At 45.7% G+C, this 21,023-nt stretch overlaps 1 protein-coding gene and 1 non-coding gene across 5 annotated transcripts; both read left to right on the top strand.

The window, feature by feature from the left end:
• Positions 1–4,558: 4,558 nt before the first annotated feature.
• On the top strand, positions 4,559–20,804 carry Ppp1r8 (protein phosphatase 1, regulatory subunit 8). 4 transcript variants are annotated; one of them, NM_001290725.1, is made up of 7 exons: positions 4,559–4,671; positions 7,024–7,084; positions 12,938–13,091; positions 14,611–14,831; positions 16,959–17,103; positions 18,291–18,355; positions 19,525–20,804. In NM_001290725.1, the coding sequence occupies exons 1-7, from the start codon at positions 4,616–4,618 to the stop codon at positions 19,873–19,875; spliced, it is 1,053 nt and encodes a 350-aa protein (NP_001277654.1). In that variant the 5' UTR covers positions 4,559–4,615; the 3' UTR covers positions 19,876–20,804. The 4 variants fall into 4 exon arrangements, with proteins under 4 accessions (NP_001277654.1, NP_666266.1, NP_001342128.1 ...); NM_146154.3 differs by having other exon boundaries at positions 19,522–20,804; NM_001355199.1 differs by having other exon boundaries at positions 4,594–4,919.
• On the top strand, positions 9,181–9,345 carry Gm22767. Its single transcript, XR_003955485.1, has one exon.
• Positions 20,805–21,023: the final 219 nt, after the last annotated feature.

The following is a 21,023-nucleotide window of genomic DNA, read 5'->3' as shown; positions in this document are numbered from 1 at the left end:
TGTTCTAGGCTGGCCTTGAATTTAGAGATCTGCTTGTCTATGCCTAGGATTAAAGGCATCTACTACCAAGCCAGGACCTAAACTTATCTGGGTGGGATCTTGCCCCAGGGTCACTACTCCCTTAATTAAATCACAGGATTCAGCTTCATTTCACTTCCTGGTACTCCTTTAAGATTTGAACCATTTTTTTTTTTCTGTTTTTCCTTTATCACCTTCTTATGCTTGTTTAAAATGCTCTTCACGAGACTTAACCAGAAAACAAAGTATATCTATGATGGGCGTTACTGAAACTTCCTTTTCAATGCAATTAATAGTCTCTTCTCCATAGCCTCAGGCAGACTCTTCAGACAAGGGCAAAAAGTAGCCAGATTCTTCACCAAAATACCACAAAAAAACAAAAACAAAAAAAAAAAACAGTCTCTAGGCCATATATTGAAATTCTTCACTAAAACCTCCTGAGCCAGGTCTGCAAAATTCAAATCATTCTCAGTAACAAAGTCTTTCATATTCCTACTATGATAGTCCATTGAGCCACATTTAAAGCATTCCACTGCTTCCCAAATGCAAAGTCCCCAAATCAACATTCTTCCAAACAAAAGCATAGACCTATCACAGCAATACCCCACTCCTGGTACCAACTTCTGTCTTAGGGTTTTATTGCTGTGAACAGACACCATGACCAAGGCAACTCTTATAAGGACAACATTTAATTGGGGCTGGCTGACAGGTTCAGAGGTTCAGTCCATTATCATCAAGACGGGAGCATGGCAGCATTCCGGCAGGCATGGTACAGGCAGAGCTGAGAGTTCTACATTTTCACCTAAAAGTTGCTAGTGGAAGACTGACTTCCTTGCAGCTAGGATGAGGGTCTTAAAGCCCAGGTTACAAACCTATTCCAACAAATCCACACCTTCAAATAGTGCCACTCTCCGGGCCAAGCATATTCAATCCATGACATTCCTCTTCCTGGCCCACATAGGCTTGTTCAAACACATGAGTCTATGGGGCCATATCTAGCCATTCAATAATTTAAAAGGTACACTTAGCCCAATTTCCAAAATCCCCATAGTCTATAGCAGTCTCAACAATGTCAAAAGTCCAAAGTTTAAAGTTTCTTCTGAGATCCATCCAATCACTTAACTGTAATCCCTGAATCAAGACAGGAAACCAGCTGGGCAAGTTCCAAACAGCACCTCTATGTCTGATGTCAAAGCAGCTTTCAGATCCTCAACTCTTTTTTCATCTTCGTTGAGTGCAACAAACTTCTTTTCCTGGGCTGGTTCCATTCCCTGTTAGCAGCTTTCCTCAGCAGATAGCCCACGGCTCTGGCATCTCAAAAACCTTGGCATCTCCAAGACAACTTCAATGTTACAGCTTCTTTTTCCAATGTCTGGGATCCACACATGATCTGGGCTCCTCCAAAGGACTGGCATCACGTCTCCAGCTCTGCCCTCTGTAGCACTCTAAGCTCAGGTGGATCCACTTCACCACTGCCACTCCTGTTCTTGGTGATCATCCCATGGAACTGGCATCTCCAATACATCGGAGTCTTCTGTTGCAACAAGGCTTCACCAATAGCCTCTCATAGGCTCTCTTTACGGTGCCAAGCCTCAAATCCTTTGCAACTTCAGTCCTGGGCTATCAACTGCAACTGAGGCTCCACTTTCACCAATGGCCTCCCATGGCCTCTTCCAGTGCCAAGCATCAGCTGCTCTTTATGACCCCTTCATGCCTTCAAAACCACTACCACCTGGGTGACTCTTACAGATTACCAAGTACAGCTGCTGCAGGAGGTACAACCTTGGCTATCTCTGAACACAGCTTTTTTGTGCTCTCAGAAAACTCTACCCAGAAGATTTTCACCTCAGTGATGCTGGTCTCTTCTTAGTCACTGCTAATTTCTTAGCTCCTGTTAACCAGTTAACCAGTTAACCTTGTTAACTAATCAATTGTCCCAGTAGTCCCTTCTATTTTTCACTCCAAACCCAGAGCCACATAACCAAAGCTGCTGTGTTCTGTTTGCTGGGGTTGGAACATGGCCCCCATTATTCTATTACCAGGTTTCTGTGTCCTAACTCCCTCACTGCCTAAGCTTGGCTTTCCTGGAACTTGCTCTGTAGATTGATTTTGAACTCAGAGATCTGTTTGGCTGTCTCTTGTAATGCTGGGATTAAAGGCATGTACCATCATGCGTGATTTTAAGCTTTTCTTCGCCTAGAACTTGCTTTGTCCCAGGCTGGCCTTGAACTCAGAGATTTGTTTGGCTTTGTCTTCTGAGATTGAAGGTGTATGCCACCATGCCTGGATCTAAATTTACCTGGATGTGATCTTGCCCCAAATCCCTTAATCTGTTATCTCCTAGAACATAGGTTTCAGCTCCATTTCATTTACTGGTGCCCCTCTAATACTTGAACCATATATTTTATATTTTTCCTTTCTAAGCTTCCTACTCTTGTTCAAAACACTCTTTATGAGACTTAACCAGAGAACAAAGTCTCTGCTGGGCTTTTTTGAGACTTTGTCAATGCAATTGATATAAATCTCTTCACCTTAGACGCTGGTAGACTCTTCAGACAAGGGCAAAAAGCAGCCAGATTCTTCACCAATATACCACAAAAACAGTCTCAAGGCCACATGCTGAAATTATTCTCCACTGAAACCTCTTGGGCCAGGTCTGCACAGTTCAAATCAATCTCATCATATTCCTATTAGGATGGCCCATTAAGCAATACTTAGAGCATTCCATTGCTTTCTAAATTCTAAGTCCCAAAATCCACATTCTTCCAGACAAAAACATGGTCAGGCCTATCACAGCACTACTCCACTACCAGTACCAACTTCTGTCATAGTTAACCTTTTACTGCTGTGAACAGACATCATGACCAAGGCAACTCTTTTTTTTTTTTTTTTTTAAGATTTATTTATTGTTATATGTAAGTAAACTGTAGCTGTCTTCATACACACCAGAAGAGGGCATCAGATCTCATTACGGATGGTTGTGAGCCACCATGTGGTTGCTGGGATTTGAACTCAGGACCTTCGGAAGAGCAGTCGGTGCTCTTAACTGCTGAGCCATCTCGCCAGCCCGACAAAGGCAACTCTTATGCTGAAAACATTTAATTGGAGCTGGTTTATAGGTTCATAGGTTCAGTCCATTATCATCAAGGCTGGAGCATGGCAGCATCCAGGCAGGCATCGTGCAGGAGGAGCTGAGAGTTCTACATTTTCACCTGAAGGCTGTTAGTGGAAGACTGACTTCCAGGTAGCCAGGATACAGGACTTAAAGCCCAAGCCTACAATGATACACTTATTTCAACAAGTCCAAACCTCCAAATAGTGCCACTCCCTGGACCAAGCATATTCAAACCATGACATGTTCTATTGCTGTTGCTTACTGAAACCTGGAGAATTTATTATTATTATTATTATTAATTTTACTGTCTAGCAGGGCATAGTGTTGACTACCTTTAACCCTGTATCTCAGGAAGCAAAGGCAGATGGAATTTCAGATATGTGCTGCCACACCCTCCAACCATTTGTTTCTTTTAAAAACTGTGAAGTCATCATCCCATCTTTCTGCAAAAGTGAAAAAAGGACCATCCACTGCATACGAAGGAATGGTATGTTGTCAGAAACATATGGGACTAGTAGAGCCTGGCTTTTGGCTTTACATAGACTCAGGTTCGAATACCACTCCTTGTAAGGTGAGGCTAGAGCCTCTCTTCTGGAATCAATCTGTCTTGAGTTTTGGGAATACCAAGTGAACTGATCCATATGAAATACATACTTCCCCATAAGCACTCAATAGACAAAACCATTACAACCAGCAAGCTAATGGCTTAGAGGAAGATGGTAACCCTAATGCTTCCTATGTCACTATGACCCACAGAGAAAAATCCTAAGGGGCCATGAATTAAACATTTTTGAGAATTGGTTAAGTTACTAAAAATTGGAGGCTTTTTTTCCTTTTGAGTCTGTGCCTTGCAGCAGTTTGTCCAAAGTTTTCAAAAACAGACTACATGATTTCTGACACAGTCGCCTAATCTATAGATTCTCCCAGATCTAAGAAAATTACTGGTTTTGGGGAATTGAATCAGTGGCCTCATTCGCGCCTGCTGAACACACTACCACTGAGCCGTACACATCAGACTTGGGATCAGAAAGGACAAATGAGTAAGGATTCTGTTTTCAGATGCAGTGTTTCGAAGGAAGGCTGGAAAAAGGGGGAAAAAAAAAGCCATCACTTCTTATCTCTAGCCATCACCTGCTTATCGCTAGATGAAGCCCGAGGGGGTGGGTAGCTGGGAGTTAATGCAGATTGCAGAGCTCTAGGGTTTCTGGCGGAAAACGCAGCGCGAAAGCCGCATCAAGGTACAAACCACTCCTGACCCCGTGACCAAGGAGACACCCGCCCCCAGCCTCTCCAGCAAACACTGCAGACTTCAAACCCAGCCCCTGATGCCCTCCGCCAGAGGCGCTCCCAGGAGAGCGTCCTTGCGTTGCGCGTGCGCACGCACGCGCTGCGCACAGGCTGCTGGGATGCCGCCTCTTCCCTCCCGAGCTCTTAGTTTCCCGGCGTGCTTCAGACCCGCCAAATGGGAGGGGGAGACGCAAGATGGCGGCAGCCGTGAACTCCGGCTCCAGCCTCCCGCTGTTCGACTGCCCGACTTGGTGAGTAATGAGGTTTCTGGGACTGGAGCGGCTTGGCGTGAGTTAACCCGGACAGAAAGGAGAAGGTTGTATTTTTTTTTCCTCTTCCTTTTTTTTTTTTTTTTTTTTTTTGCGATGAAACGAACGTCTCAGAAAGATCCTGGAATGATTGAGGGAAAACTGTCCGCTGTGAGGGGCCGGGCGACGTGTGGAGGATCCTGGAGCTGGGGCCCAGGCTCTGCGGAAACCCGAGTTTTGGGGGCTCGAAGGTATTCAGTTTATACAGCGCTTGGGAGGTCAGCCGCTCACCGGGGTGCTTCAGGCCTTGGCCCCTAACTTGCCCTAACTCATCACTGAGTGCCCGATGCTCTCGGGGAGCATCAAACCTTCCCCGGGTGCTGAAGGTCTGGAGCGCGCACGAGCTGGCTTCCCTACCTCAGTCCAACCTGATGCTGCATCCCTCCGTGGCTGCTGCACCCTCCAAGCGGACTAGGTGCTCCTTGCGGGCAGGGATGGCGCGGGACTGTTCCCCCTTGTTCTCTGACCAGACCAGCACGAAACCCGGTACAAAAGACAGCAGAAGTTGTTAGCATACAGCATTTTCATCCCCTGGGAAGTTCAGAGAAGTAGTAGGATGGTTTCCGCGTTGAGTGGGGTGCAAGATGAATGAATAGGAACTGCTTTGCACGAGGATGCATCGGGGTTAGAGCCCTTTCTGCTGTTGCGGCTCTTCCTGGTTATTAACGTGTTACCTCTCGGGCTTCTGTTACATTGAGATCTTCAAGGGCAAAAACCCTTGCATCATGCTCAGCTCCTAGGCCTGAGTCAATCACATGGTAGGATATTCAGACAAAATATTTTGGCTTTAATGTTCATTTTAATCTGTATCTCGAAGCAAATGGGCTTTTGTTCGATGCACTGTCCTTTTAGCCACTGCCATGAGAGATTGGAGCGGAGCTGTGAGATGTCTGTGTTGAATCTTCAATGAGATAGACTCGATATCGTTTCTTCTGTGCAAATGTAAGGGCCCTGGAAGGTTCAAAAGAACAAGCCCAGGAAGCGAATGAATGCTTGGCTGTTTCCTGGATTTCTTTATTCTTTTAACATATCCATGTGCTTCAGCCTACAAATTCTTTATCCACACTGGTCCCTGGCTGCACTTATTTCAAATTTGGGCCAGCCAAATATAAAGAGACTCTTTCTTTGAGATCACCTGTCATTACCTCAGGGTCTGGTGTATACCAGGAACTGTGTCAGGTGATTTGACATTTGAGCATCCATCCCCTTGAATGATGAAGCGAGGTATAGAAAACAGTCTGATGACTTAGATTTTTTTTCACAAACACCTGTTCAGGGTGCCCCCACACCTCCCTCCCTTTGGAGCTTGGTTTCGTGGGCGTGGTTTTGATTTGCTCTAGTTCCCTAATTACAGATCTCTGATTTGGTACCAAGAGTTCATCTGGGTAATGTTTTTTTGTTTATTTTGTGATGAGAATGATATTGATCAGCCCCCAAACAAACAATTTTTGTTATTTGGTTATTTTAACATATATTTGTTTTAAGGCAAGATCTCTATATGTGATTCTAGATGATCTAGAACTCACCTGTTATACAAACTAGGATGGCCTTGAAGTTGCAATGGTCCCTCTGGTGGGAATTCACATGTGTATTTCTGTACCCAGCAAAACAACTGGTTTATTCTTTCTTTATATTAGGAGTAGTAAATCTTAGATGAAACCCCAGGTTAGACCAAGCATGCATCACAATGTAATTTAGCACAGGGAAGGTGGAGGAGGAGGTTAAAGGTCGTCCTCAGATCCAATCCCACAAAGGTTTGAGCCTAGCTTGTTTTTGGAGACGTGAGACTCTGTCTCCCAAAAACAAGAAGGAAAAACCTTTCCAGGGAACAGGACATTGAGCTGCGTTATTTCTGAAGGGCATAGCCAGTATTAAAATGCAGGAGTTTGGGTGGGGGGTGCTCTAAAGACAGACCCACTGAAATCTCTGAATAATTGAATCACTTGGGAAGAAAGTGTTAAACACTGAAAGAAGCTCTAGCCAGGCAGTGGTGGCGTACGCCTTTAATCCCAGCACTTGGGAGGCAGAGGCAGGCAGATTTCTGAGTTCCAGGCCAGCCTGGTCTGCAGAGTGAGTTCAAGGACAGCCAGGGCTACAGAGAAACCCTGTCTCAAAAAAATCAAAGGGGGGGGGGTGCGGGAGGAAGGAAGGAGCAAGCTCTGACAGTGAATTCATGACGTTTCTGTTTGAATATGAACTAACTCTAACTGTAGGAGAGCCTCAGTGTTGACGGGACAGGGATTGAAACAGTCATGGACTCATCCTTAAAACTGCTGTTTCGCTCTTCTTTTTCAGGGCAGGTAAACCACCACCTGGCTTACATCTGGATGTGGTGAAAGGAGACAAGCTAATTGAGGTAATGAAGCACACCGTTCTAAAGGTTTTCCACCGGGACTCACTTCCCACCCTCTCCTTTACTTTGTCTTCAGCAATGTTACTTCCCTTCTGGGTTTCTGCTTTTTAAGACAGGGTCGGCCCTGGGTATCCTGGAGCTCCCTATATAGAGCAGCCTGGCCTTGAACTCAACAAAGATTGATTGCCTCTGCCTCCTAGTCCTGTAAATAAAGGCATGGCTACCACGCCTGTCTCATCTTCCTGACCTCTTTTTTGGTTTTGGTCCCCTGTTAAAAGCTCATAGGGACCTGGGATGGAGCTCTGTAATAGAGTGGCTGCTTAGCATTGGGAAACCCTTTTGGATTTATTCTCCAGCACGCAACACTCTCACAACTCCTCTCATTACTCCTCTCCCCTTACAAATGAAGATATTTTTAACAGGTCATAGGCCCAAGGCACCCACACAAACCGGAAACCCACTGATTTGTAATTTGTGGAATGCATAGTTCATATTAACTAAAGAAGGTTATGTTATAGATTGAGTTTAACATTTCAGCGACTTCTGTGAGATTCAGGGTAGTATAGTCAGGAAGGTCACTTGTCGAAAAAGAACATAAAATGGAACTAAAATTCATTCGTTTAAACTAAGGGGAGAGGCCAGCTCTGGTGCCACATGCAGAGGCAGGCTGGTATCTGAGTTGGCGACCATAAGGGCTGTACATTGGGGTCCTGTCTTAAAAAATACTAAGGAGAGACAGAATCATACATAAAAATATGTAATTGTAGTTAAGTATTATAAAGGAAAAGTTTAATAGAATTCCAGCTAGAGTCACGTCAGATTTTAGAGTACAGTAACTAGGTATTTTGTTCAACTGGTTTTGAGATAGGGTCTCACTCTATAGCCCTTGTTGGCCTGGAATTCACAGTGATCCACCTGCCTCTCCCTCCCAAGGGCTGGATGTTCTTTTATATTTGAGATAGATTTCTACTCTAGCCTGTATTGGCCTTGAACTCACTGTGTAGCCATAGCTGGCTTTACCTCTTAATGATAATCCTACCTCCGTCCCCCAAGGGCTGGGGTTGTGTGAGTCACCATATCTGGCTTACTTATATTAAGATATATAATTATTTACCAAGAAAAAGAGAGTAAGCCCACTGATTTAATAGTTAGAAATTAAGCTCGAAGCTCTGTTATTGATTATAATTATTTTTCCTTGGTGCATTCAATAAAAAAACATGACATTTCACAGACTTTTAAACTCAAAAGTAAGGGGTTGTTTTGGGGCTGTGGCAGAGGAAATGCGCAGTCTCACACAGTTCCTTTGTCATGGGTTCTTTTATTCAAGGAAATAATTAAAAATATCCTGAAACCTCTTTCACTACAGGTGGTTCCATAGATAGAAAAAAAAGTTTTGTTGTTGCTACACAGAATAGTGAAATTTGAAGACTTCTAGAGATCTACTTTGTGGGCTGGGGAGATGTCTCAGATGTAGAAGCCTTGCTCTACGAGCCTGACAACTTGGATTGGATCCCTGGGACCCATGTAAACATGGAAGACAGGAACCACTTATACACAGTTGCCCCTTGGTCTCTACTTCGTGTTTCCTCCAATGCACACAGACACAAAGAGAAATAATAATAGCATATTAAGTTAAAAGATGAAATCCATTTTGTTATTAGACTTTGGTAAATCTTTAATTTGCAACAAGAGTAAATAGGCAAAGAGGCCCAGTGATGACATTGGGTTCCTTCATGGGAGATGTATCTTTCCAAAGTCCCTTTACCTTCTTCAACGCCCTCTGGCTACTCGTCTCCTTCTGCTGCTGCTGCTCTTCTGTCTCAGGGTTTCTACATATGCTGAATTGCAGAACGTTGTCAAGGTATAATTTTTAGATATCACTATATGGCTCTTATAAGGAGTGGGCCTGAGGGGTGTGTGTGTGTGTGTGTGTGTGTGTGTGTATGTATGTATGCATGCGTGCGCATATATGTTCATGAGTTGTATTTATTTTGCCATGTTTGTGATCAGACAAGGGTCTCATGCATTCTATTTAAGTGTGTTACTGCTTAGCTAGAGCCCTCAGCCTGCCTCAGTGTATTTAAGGATTTAGATTTGACCAGCACTTGATACTAACCGAGCTATCTGTATCCTCGTCTTGTTTAAAGGCTTGTGATATGCTGTGGTAGTTGGGTTGCAGAAGTGCGATATTAAAGTAAAAGCCATGAGTCTTTTAGGCCCAGTGTGTAAAGACACATTCTGAGTTATAACTCAGAGGCACATTTGGATAGTATCAGCAGTAGCCAGCCACAGGTCACAGCCTTGGGAACCAGAAGAACAAGGCACGATTCATTCAGTTTTTATTATAGTTCCTTAATTCTAAGAGGTATTATTTTCATTTAACTTCCCTTTTAATGTTTTTGTGCTTGGGGTGCTGTTGATGGTGAATGTGTGCCTGTGACATGAGAGCCCTTCCTCTCTTTTTCCTTAGTTCAATCTCTGACACATCTTTTGCACTCTAGAATGGTTACTTGTGACACACTATGCTTATTAGCAAACAAGTCCGTGAGGACACCTGATCTTTATAAATAAGAATATGAGTGGAAAGTGCAGTGAGATAAACCTGCATGCGTGCATCCTTACAAGACAGCGCTATGCTTCAGGCCCTGCCACTAATTCTAAAGCAATGTTGTCTTAGTAAGTGGGGCTTTTGTTCTGTTTTTTGAGACAAGGTCTCATCATGTAGCCCTGACTGGCCTGTAATTCACTATATGGAGATCAGGCTAGCTCTGCACGCACAGAGCTCTGTCTGAGTGCTGAGCAAGTTCCCCAGTCACCACTTTGAGATAGGGTCTTTAGGCTGTCTATGAAGCCCAGGTGGGCCTTGGATCCACAGTGGTCCTCCTGTCTCAGCCTCCAAAGTGCTTGGATTATAGGCAGCAGCTACTTCACCAGGCTTCCCATGTCTTCTTAGGAATAGGGATCTTTTTGCTTGGTTTGTTTTGGGGTGTGGGGAGGTGTGTTTTTGAGACAAGGTCCCAGAAGCTGCCATCCTCCTGCTTCTGCTTCCTGAATGCTGGGGTTCCAGGTGTGCACAGACCTGCCTACCTTAATCCATGCTTTAAAATATAACATTGGGGTGACTAATTGGCTGTCAGGCCATTGCCAAATCTGGGTCTCCATAGTAGCATGGCTTTGAAATGAGCTGTAGCAGCAGCAGGTATGTCCTGTCCGAATCTTAAAGCTAAGCTTGGCAGAGCTCAGGTATAAGTGCTTTCATGGGGCAGGGAAAGAATATGAATACTCAAAATATTTATTCCTACATTTTAGTACAAGTGGATTATGAAATTATATAATGTGGTTAAAAATGCTCAGACTTGGGAGACTGGAGAGATGGGTCAGCAACTGAGAGCCCTTCCTGTTCGTCCAGAGGACCTGAGTTCAGTTTCTTGCACCCAGGTTGGGCAGCTTTGAACCATCTGTAACTCCGTATCCAGGGGATCAGATGCCCTCTTCTGGCCTCCACAGGTACCTTCTCACATGACATACATTGCACGCAAACACATAAAATTAAGCTTTTTTTTTTTTTTAATAAGACTAGGTCCCACTATGTAGCCCTGGCCTGGAACTCACTCTGTAGACCCGTGTAGCCTTAAACTCACAGAGATCTGCCTGCCTCTGCTCTGGAAGTAAAGGCATTCACTGCTGTTCCTGACATTTTTAAATGCTCAGGTTTAACTGGGCCTTGTGCATGCATGAAATCTCAGCACCTAGGAGGTAGAGGCAGGAGGGTCAGAAGTCCAAGGCCATCCCAAGCTCTGTAGCTTGTTTGTGGCTAACCTGGAATATAGGAAGTCTTGGTTTTAAAAAAGAAAAGAATTTTAAACTGTAAAGTCATACAAATTTGAACTGTATTTATTTACTTTAAAGAAATTATTATCATGGGGGTGGTATGTCTCAGTATTCTAGCCCTACAACTGGAAGGGCTGTCAGCCGCAGGGGATTGTCCCCACCAGTGATGCAGTGTAAAGCTCATGGCAAGTGTGTGGCAGGTAAGTGCGCAGGAGATTGGAGGACACTAATGTGTGTATCCAGTCAGGAGCCTCTCCCTGGGCACTGCCTGCTGGGGTTCACAGGGGAGGGGACAGGGGACAGCTCTCGATTTCTAACCCGATGCTGACGTCACTTTACATCCTTCCTGAGCGTTTGTCGAGCTTTTCTGGGAAGTTTGTTTTGGTGGTGGTGTTGATGGTGCTGCTGCTGGTGGTTTTGTGTGTGGGGTGTGTATGTGTGTGTCTGTCTGTCTGTCTTAGAGCAGGGCCTTACTGTGTGTAATCCAGGCTAACCTTGAACTTGGCATCATCCTTGTCTTAACATCTGAAGTTCCTTTTTTATTTTGTTTTTTTTTGTTTTTTTTTTTTTTCCAAGATGGGGTTTCTCTGTATAGTTGTAGCTGCCCTGGAACTTGTGGGCCAGGGTGGCCTCCAGCTCTACCTGCCTGGGATGAAAGGCTCGCAGCACCACGCTTGCCTTGAAGTTCTAAAACAAAAGTGCCGTCATTACTGGTTTCTCAGGGGTTAGGAATTTTGGGTGGAATGTGAGCTAGAGCTTATAAGACCTTGTGTTTAAAGGGAAAGGACAGCATGTTGAATGGGGTCCTCAGGTGCTAGACCACTAATATTGGACTAGAATTAGAAAAGGGTTAGTAACAATTCACCGAGTATCCTTGATCTGCTGACTGGTTTATAACCATGACAACAGTAACTTGTTATACAGCATGATTCAGCCCAGAGTACACTTTTTCTGCCCTTCTTACTCACTTGCTAATCAAATAATCTTTTTTTTTTTTTACTTTATGTATATGAGTGTTTTGCCTAAATTTTATGTGTACTGTGTGCATGCCTGATGGAGGCATTTCAGACAGTAATGAGCCACCTTGTGGGTTCTAGGGATCTGAACCTGGACAGCCAGTACTCCTAACCCTGGTGCCATCTCTCCAAACCTCTTTCTTTGTTTTTCCTGTGAGATGGGGCCTTTCTTTATAGCCTTGGCTATCCTGGAACTCATTTTGTAGACCAGGCTGGCCTCAAACCCAAAAATCCACCTGCCTCTACCTCCCAAGTGCTGGGATTAAAGGCGTGCGCCACCACTGCCTGGCTAGTTACATTTAGAAAAAGAAAAAATTCTAAGAATTCTTATCTCACAGGGAGAGGCTACTTACATCTGATAGAATTAAGAGCAGTTTTTATTTTGTTTGTTTTGTTTTTTTCATACCAGCACTATACAGTGGAAGATGGTATTTAGGGAGATGTAATTTAACTTCCTGACAAACAGCGTTAGCTTAGTAAACTGCTGTGTGGGTGCATACAGGTGGGCCATACGTAGACCGTCCATGCGGTGAGTTCATGCCACTGACTTAAGGAGCACGTAGAAACGCACACACAGGGTTTGCTGCTCAGTAGCCCAGATCCCAGTTCTTCATCTGACAGTCCGTTGCCCTGGGGAGGATTTCAGTGGCATGCTTGGAACTGGGTGAATAATGTCCCCTAGGACCCAGGACTGAACAAATGGAATAGCCTGCTATTAGCCTTAGCTAGGAGGAGGAAGAATGCATGCTGGCTGTGTCACATATGAAAGATATTTGGATCTTACGATGGTCATAAGCTTGTATAGGAAAGACTGGGACAGTTGGCTGGGGAAAGCGCCTACAGTGAGCTTATTAGACACTAGAATTTAAAAAGACAATGAGGGATGCTTTTCTTGGTTGCCAGAGAAGCAATGATAGCTATTCAAGTCCCCCTACTTACATGATTGGAAGTTTTTACTAAGCTTGCTTGGAGTAAAAGTGAAGTAATATTTAATCTCATATTCATTTAGAAGCTGATTATTGATGAGAAAAAGTATTACTTATTTGGGAGGAACCCCGATCTGTGTGACTTCACTATCGACCACCAGTCATGCTCTCGAGTCCACGCAGCGCTGGTGTACCACAAACACCTGAAGAGAGTTTTCTTGATAGACCTCAACAGCAGTAAGTTCGCAGCTCCTGCGTCCTGTCGTCTGTGGGGTGGAAATGCTATTTGGGTCTTGGTTTGGGAAGCTTTTTTTTTTTTTTTTAATTTTAATCATCTCATCTTTATTTATGAGTCAGCTATTCTCCTGCAATAGTTGGCTAAGGCAGGAAGATAGTTTGAGGGATTCTTCTAGGAGACATTTATATACAGAGAGTAAAAATGTCATGGAAGATCTTGGAATATTGATGTTCCTCATTAGGCTGGGTGATCCAGTTTAAGCTGAAGTCATGAGTAGGGTCATTAATACGCAGCAATACAGGATGTTTACAAAATGCTTGTTTTGAGCAACATTTATTATTTACAATAGGTTATTTATCCCAGATACACTTTGCTTAAACTGAGTTTCAACAATTTAATTTCATAAGTACACTGAAATTCATAAGGTTTTAAAGTTTGCCTAAAATCTTCTACAGCAGTGCAGTTGAGACTGGACTGAGGACTGCTACAGTTTGCTTTTGCCATGATAAATAGAGTAAAACACACGATCGTACTTCACACACGTCCTCTGCTCTTCAGGTTGGCCCTCCCCCGCTGCCCCCTAAGCAACACACACAGACATACAGCCCCATCTGCTTACGTACAGACTGGGTGAGCCTTGTCTTACAGGTACTCATCTCTTTCCATTTCATAACGTGCAGAGATGCTGACGTGGAAGGATTCAGAACCCCTGGTAGGATTTTTGGCTGGCCTTGGCATTGGCATTGCATCTGTGTTGGCTAATCTCTGCTGCCCTGTCGAGAAGCTAAAGCGTAATGCCACCAGACCACAGTGTTCACGGTCCTTAGAGTTGGAGCTAGAGAGGGCAGCCCACAACCGATGTGTGCCTCATGCCTTGGAGATCATGGCTTCTGCTAGGTTGGAGCCATTTCTGTTGGACCCAGAATGGAGCCAAGCCTTTCTGGCAGCAGAGAACAGGCAATCCTGTTCATGTGGAGAGCAGCGGATTTGAAGGTGTGTAACAAATCCGCAGTGTCCCTGATATAGTGTGAGACAGGAAGAAGTAGACCCAGTGGCATAGCATCTTTACTTTGTTTCTTTTTGTATTTCTGCATACATAGTGACACCTGTTTATATTCCGGGCACTCAGGAAGATGAGGCAGGAGAATTATGAGTTCAGTCAGTCTGGTTGACATAGTTTGTTTGACTCCAAACTGGCTACATAGTAAGTTGGAAGCCAGCCCTAACTATATAGTGAGACTCTGACTCAGAAACCAAGGGCTGGGTTGTACCTCAATGGTAGGGTGCTTGCCTAGGATGGGCAAAACCCTAAGGTTGACCCTAGTACTGTAAAAGAAAAAAGAAACAAAAAAGGTGCTTTTGTGTCAGTGATCCTGAATATGACACTTATTATCATTAAACACTAACAGTTAGGGAGGCTAACTTGATGAACTGTGGGAGCTGCCTGACATCCTGCAAGGGAGCACTGGCTGCCTCTGCGCTGGTCTCTCCCCTTACACTTAAGACTTGCCTTTGCAGCACATGGCACTTTCTTGGGTCACATTCGGCTGGAACCTCACAAGCCTCAACAGATTCCCATCGATTCTACGGTCTCATTTGGCGCGTCCACGAGGGCATACACTCTGCGAGAGAAGCCTCAGACATTGCCATCGGCTGTGAAAGGAGATGAGAAGATGGGCGGAGAGGATGATGAACTCAAGGGCTTGTTGGGACTTCCCGAAGAGGAGACCGAGCTGGATGTAAGTCTGTGTCATTGTCTTTTGGGATCCTTGCTTTAGCAGCGTGGAGCTGTTCTCCCTAATTTGAAATGAAGTGCTGTAGCATCAGGAGGCTCTGCTCAGTCTAGTTCTAAGCCCTCAGTGATGCGTGTGTCAGCTGTGTGACCAGGCTTCCCTGCACTAGTTCCTCTAGGAGACCGTGTGCTGCTCCACTGGCTGTTAGAGGCTGGGACTTACTTTGTTTTGTTTTACATTTTATTTATTTAATTTATGTGTTTGAATGTTTTTGCTTTTGTGTGTGTATGTGTGTGTGTTTAGAATATGGCATTAGGTACCCTGAAACTACAGATCGTTGTGAGCTACCATGTGGCTCTGGAAATCAAACCCAGGTTCTCTGGAAGAGCAGCCAGTGCTCTTAGCTGCTGAGCCGCCTCTGCAGCCAGTTTTCTCCTTTCTTCATGACTGTGTTGAGCTGCACTGTCCAGTGCGGCCTCATTAGGCACGTTTCCTGCATCCCATCTTTACATCCCTAGTGAACATGTTGGTAATTCAGTCAGCTGTGTCAGGAGAGTCTCTGTGACAATATAACTTCTTAAGGATATTCATATTGCAATAGGTATTAGAAATTCTCATTAGCTATGATCTAGCACTGCCTGTGGGAGACTGCCTTAGCATCTGAGAGTCTACATATTTAGATATCCACGGGGAGTCCCTGAAAATACACACACACACACACACACACACACACACAGGGGGTGTGGGGGGCAGGCACGCCTTGGATACCCATGGAACACTATAATGTCCATCCTCACAGAAAGGTCTCTTGAGAAACACTAGCTTACCAAGCCAGTATTTTCATCCATTTAGCCTTTTTGGTACTGACCAGACAGCCCAGGGATCTTTAAAAAAACTAGGCTTCTTTGGGACTGGAGAGATGGCTCAGTGGTTAAGTTCACAGGCTGCTGTTCCAGAAAGGGCCCTGGTTGATTCCCAGCTACCACATGGACCTGGGGTAATTTTAAAGGCCAGCTACTGAGACACATTCAGTTGTCGTTTCCTTCAGAAGCAGCCCACATCTGGGCCGTGGTGCTCGCTGTGTTCCCTCCAGGCTCAGTGCTTCCCTGTCTTTCTGGTCAGTGTGTGGAGTATCTCAGGCTGCAGTGCAGGCTGGAACAAGTCCAGCGCGTTGGAAGCAGCAGGAAGCAGTGCTAAGGCCACACTAATCATGAGATGGGTGGATGGGTGATTGTGAATGGAACTGGGGCCAGGTGTAGGATGGAGAGTCTGCCAAAAGTTAAATGCAATACCGGTGTCCTTAGGAGTTTCAAAGGAGACAGTCAGAGGTGGTGACTTACTGTGATCTCAGCACTGCAGACATTGAGGCAGGAGGATTGCTATAAATGTGAAACCAGTCTAGTCTACATAGAGCTTGTCTGTCTTACCACCACCAGACACATGCACACACCACACATAGCATTTACACGGACATACACATGAGCACACACAAACACAGAGACAGACAGACAGACAGACCAGGATGGTTTTAAAGGCCAGCCTCTGAGAAGCATTCAGTTTTTGTTCTCATTTTTTTGTTGCTTTAGAGTAAATCTTAGTATTCCTTTCAATAAATTCTACTTTAATTCTTAGCATAGAGTCATGCTAGTGTTCCTTCAAAGCCAGGAAAGTAAGCAGCCATACCTCATCTCAAGGGTGACCTGTTCTCACGCGCAGCCTTTCACCTCCTTTTAAACTCATGGCCAGGGAGGATGTTCTGTGTTCTGTCTATTTTTTTTTTTTTTTTTTTTTTTTTTTTTGGGTTTTTTGGTTTTTCGAGACAGGGTTTCTCTGTATAGCCCTGGCTGTCCTGGAGCTCACTTTGTAGACCAGGCTGGCCTCGAACTCAGAAATCCGCCTGCCTCTGCCTCCCGAGTGCTGGGATTAAAGGCGTGCGCCACCACGCCCGGCTTGTGTTCTGTCTATTAATGGTCTTCACTAGGGCAGTGTGGGTCCTTTGAATGCAGAGGCTGTCTTGCTGACGTTGGCAGAGCAGAGTGAGCCCCAAGTGGCTTTTTGCACATTACTTGGTGTTTTCCCCATGAAACTCCCTATGTATTAATTCTGGGCTTTGCTGTGTGAACTTTGACCTAGAACCTGACAGAGTTCAACACTGCCCACAACAAGCGGATTTCAACCCTCACTATTGAGGAGGGGAACCTGGACATCCAGAGACCAAAGAGGAAGAGGAAGAACTCAAGGGTGACCTTCAGTGAGGATGACGAGATCATCAACCCAGGTGAGAGAGAGAGAGAGAGAGAGAGAGAGAACACGCTACCTGCACCTCAGGAGTGAACACGGCCTCCGGAAACTAGGCCAGCTCGTGGGCAGATGTGAACGTTTGTGTTTCTAGCTGGTTGGGTCACTCTGCTTGTGTTTTGAGCTTCTGTGACATTTTTCAAGTGCTCTGATAGATGGTTACACAGAGTGGCAGCTCGTGCTTAGTGTACAGATGCTGTGTAAGTAACTTCTAAGTTCTGTGAAAGATCTCCACTGACAGCCAGGCCATGGTAGGCTGTGGGATAGGAGATGGCCAATGACTTTGGGGGGTTTACAACATGGGCCATCGGGGTATGTAGAAACCAGTCAAATGCAATTTAAAACTTGCATTAAAAGTCGGGCGTGGTGGTGCACGCCTTTAATCCCAGCACTCGGGAGGCAGAGGCAGGTGGATTTCTGAGTTCGAGGCCAGCCTGGTCTACAAAGTGAGTTCCAGGACAGCCAGGGCTACACAGAGAAACCCTGTCTAGAAAAACCAAAAAAAAAAAAAAACAAAAACAAAAAAACTTGCATTAAGAGAAAGTTGGGGATATTCACCCCAGTTACTCTCTCAGGTGTGTTGTGCAGTCTGAGTGACCCGCTGAGCCCTGCTTCTCGGCCATGTGTAGACTCCTCTGGATGCTGGGGTAGAAGAGGACAGGGGCAGAGCACAGCTCCAATATGCCAGGGCCTATGGGTACCGGGGAGTTAGCCTACAGAAAACAGAAACAAACCAGCAAGTCCAGGGCTCGGAGCCTCACCTCCCTTGGTGGACACTCCCTTTGGGGAGAAGCTAAATGTCCTCTAGGGTGGTAGTGCACGTCACAAGCCATGACAAGAAATTGTTTTAATGGGCCACTCAGACCCTCGGGTGAGAGCTGGGACCGTGAAGCCCTGGCTCTGAGTCCTAAATCTGATGAGCAAACAGGAGTGTGTGGTCGCAGCCCCCTGTTGTGACACTGTAGGACAGTGCATCACTGTGTGAGACAGTGATGTCTGCTGCTTGAGCTGCCTTGCTCTGCTCCTCGTGTACTCGGCGCTGTTGGAGCCGTTGGGAAGGCTTAGCACATACGATCCCTAGCATTAGCTATGTTTCCTGTTTGAACGGGCTGACGGCTCTTTGGCTTGATGACCCCATATTCTCCCAACCTTGCTCCGTCTCTGCAGAGGACGTGGATCCGTCTGTTGGTCGGTTCCGGAACATGGTGCAGACAGCAGTGGTTCCAGTCAAGGTAGGCAGCACCCTTTGCGAGCGAGCATTTGAGATGTCATGTGGCCTGGCCTCCAAGCCCCGCTTTAGGATCTAGCTCAGGTGTAGTGCATACACTTGCAAAGTCCTGGCTTTGATCCCTAGCAATGCAAAAAGGAAAAGGAAGAAAACCTGTGGTGTACAGATGAATGTTAGTGTTTGTAATCTTAAAACACATTCTGTGCTTCTCTCCCTATAAAAAATTATTTTTATCTTTTTCTTTTGTGTGTATGAGTGTTTTGACTGCATGTATGTGTGCCACATACATGTCAGGTGCTGTAGGGTAGGAAGTAGGGCCTGGGTCCTCTGGAGGAGCAGCCAGTGCTCTCAGCTGCTGAGCCAGCTCTCCAGCCCTCTTCTCCCAGTTTTCATTCTCTGGGAATACCCTTCCCCTTACCCAGGAGTACTGCAGAAGGACTTCAGGTGGCCAGCCAGACTACAGTGCACTGACCACTTGCTCTGGTGCCGTAGCTACCTTCCCTAAGGGTGCAGAGGGCCACCTTCCTTCTGCCTTCCCTGCTGGCTCGGGATAGAAGAGAAGCATTCACATGTGGCTTTTGCCATGTCCTCTCAATTTATTGTTACACCCTTCAAAAGATTTATTTTCTTGTTTTGTGTATGAGTGTTTCCCTGCACTGCATATATGTATGTATGTATGTATGTATGTGTGTATGTATGTATATGCATGATGTGTGTGCCTAGTGCCTTCAGATGTCAGAAGAGGGTGTCTGATCCCTTGGAACTGGAGTTACACAGAGATGATTGTGAATTGTCATGTGGGTGCTGGGAGCTGAACCTGGGTTCTTTACAAAAACAACAACAGGTACTTTTAACTACTGGGCTCTGTCCTCAACCCCTAGCCATGCCCTTACCTTATGCACAGGGGTGTCTAGATCCTGGGTCAGGTATCTTTAGGAATGGAGAAGTAGAGAAAACCAGGATGCCCTGACTTGGCATATTGGCTTCCTGGTGGGTAGAACTGCCTAAAGGTGGTACATTGCCCCTTCAGTGACAGAGGCAATCATCAGTGATGGGGGGAGTTCAGCTTTGTAGTCTCTAGGATGCAGTCATCTCTATAGCTAGGATGGAGAAACAGCAGCCTCATCTCATGTGCTTTCTGTTTTTTCCCCTCCCTGTGGCAAACCCCAGAAGAAGCGGATGGAGGGCTCTGGCTCTCTGGGCCTGGAGGAGTCGGGGAGCAGGCGCATGCAGAACTTTGCCTTCAGTGGAGGACTATATGGGGGCCTGCCCCCCACACACAGTGAAACGGGCTCCCAGCCGCATGGCATTCATGGGACAGCGCTCATTGGTGGCTTGCCCATGCCATACCCGAACCTCGCCCCTGATGTGGACTTGACTCCTGTTGTGCCATCAGCAGTGGCCATAAATCCCACACCAAACCCTGCAGTCTATAACCCTGAGGCTGTGAATGAACCCAAGAAGAAGAAATACGCGAAGGAGGCTTGGCCGGGCAAGAAGCCCACACCTTCCTTACTGATTTGATATTTTGGTTATGGAGAGGGTGGGGAGGGGGGTGGAGGGATGACAAGGGGAGCTACTGAACTAGGGAGAAAACTTTCCATGTGTGCAGTATCGTCTTTCAGAAAGTCTCCTGAGGTCCCAACCATGTAATACTGAGACCAGGGGTGGGGCTAAAGTACCAGTAAGGACTGAGTCAGGCAGCTTGAAGTGTAGAGAGAGGCTTCCCAGTCCCTTCTGAGCCGACTGTCCTGGCGATGTCCCTGTGCCACCTATTAGGACTGTTTTATGTGAAGTCGCTCATGGGAGGCATCTGGAGCAATGAGAGGGTAGAGCCTCATTAGTTAATATTCCCTTCCCTCGGGAGACCCAAGTAACAGAGCGGTTGCATGGATACCAGGTTGGTTGACACTGTTCATTTAAACCACAGTAAACGAGTGTCCTCTTGTGCCTGTGGTTTTGAGATCTAATAGGCCATTCTGTGTCATGTCTGGTGGCATGAGGCCATTTTGAGTTCCCCTCATCTGTAGCCAGTGTCACAGGACAGGCTAATGGGTTTGTACAGTATTGTTGGACTTTACCTATGTTTCTTGTCCACACTGAAAACTCATTTAGTTCGAGTGCAGCCTCCTCCCTGTGGCCTCACTGTTGGTGTGTGCCCTGAGGCAGTTCCTGGTGAACAGGAAGACTATACTGCAAGGACCAGGTGTGTGTTAGGAGAACACCTCAGTTTTGGTTTGGAGGCTCCTCTCCCCTGACCCCCCCCTCACCCCCCATGAGAGTTCTTCAGATCTCCAGAATAGACCTGGCTAACAGGAGACAAGGTAGGAACCATTGTACGAGCTTTGTACAGATTTGTACATTTGTGTAATAGGCCTTTTCTGCTTTAAGTGTAGCTTTTTACCTGTAACCTTTATTACATTGTAAATTAAATGTAACTTTTGTCAATTGGGTATGGTCTTGAGTCTTACTGCCGGAGGACACTTGTCAGACCCAGGACAGTTGTCCTGAGAATTGGTGCCCTGCCCCTGTTAATTACCACAAATAAAATCAGCCCCTAAAGAATACAAAAATTATCATTAGCGATTCTAATCCCCGTCCTGAGACCCCAAGGTTAGTGTTTGAGGAGGTTGCCCCTTCTGAGGTGTGCGAGACATTAAGGCTGGTGTGTC

This window comes from Mus musculus, chromosome 4 (genome assembly GCF_000001635.26).
Source record: "Mus musculus strain C57BL/6J chromosome 4, GRCm38.p6 C57BL/6J".
Classification (NCBI taxonomy): Eukaryota; Metazoa; Chordata; class Mammalia; order Rodentia; family Muridae; genus Mus; species Mus musculus.
This window is presented reverse-complemented; position numbering and strand designations above follow the sequence as displayed.

Bases quoted from the DNA above. Each gene is read 5' to 3' on its own strand.
- Ppp1r8 (NM_001355198.1), top strand. From the start codon at position 4,786: ATGAAACGAACGTCTCAGAAAGATCCTGGAATGATTGAGGGAAAACTG. The intron at 17,104-18,290 runs GTGAGAGAGAGA...CCGTCTCTGCAG, and splicing joins TGACGAGATCATCAACCCAG to AGGACGTGGATCCGTCTGTT. The intron at 18,356-19,521 runs GTAGGCAGCACC...GGCAAACCCCAG, and splicing joins CAGCAGTGGTTCCAGTCAAG to AAGAAGCGGATGGAGGGCTC.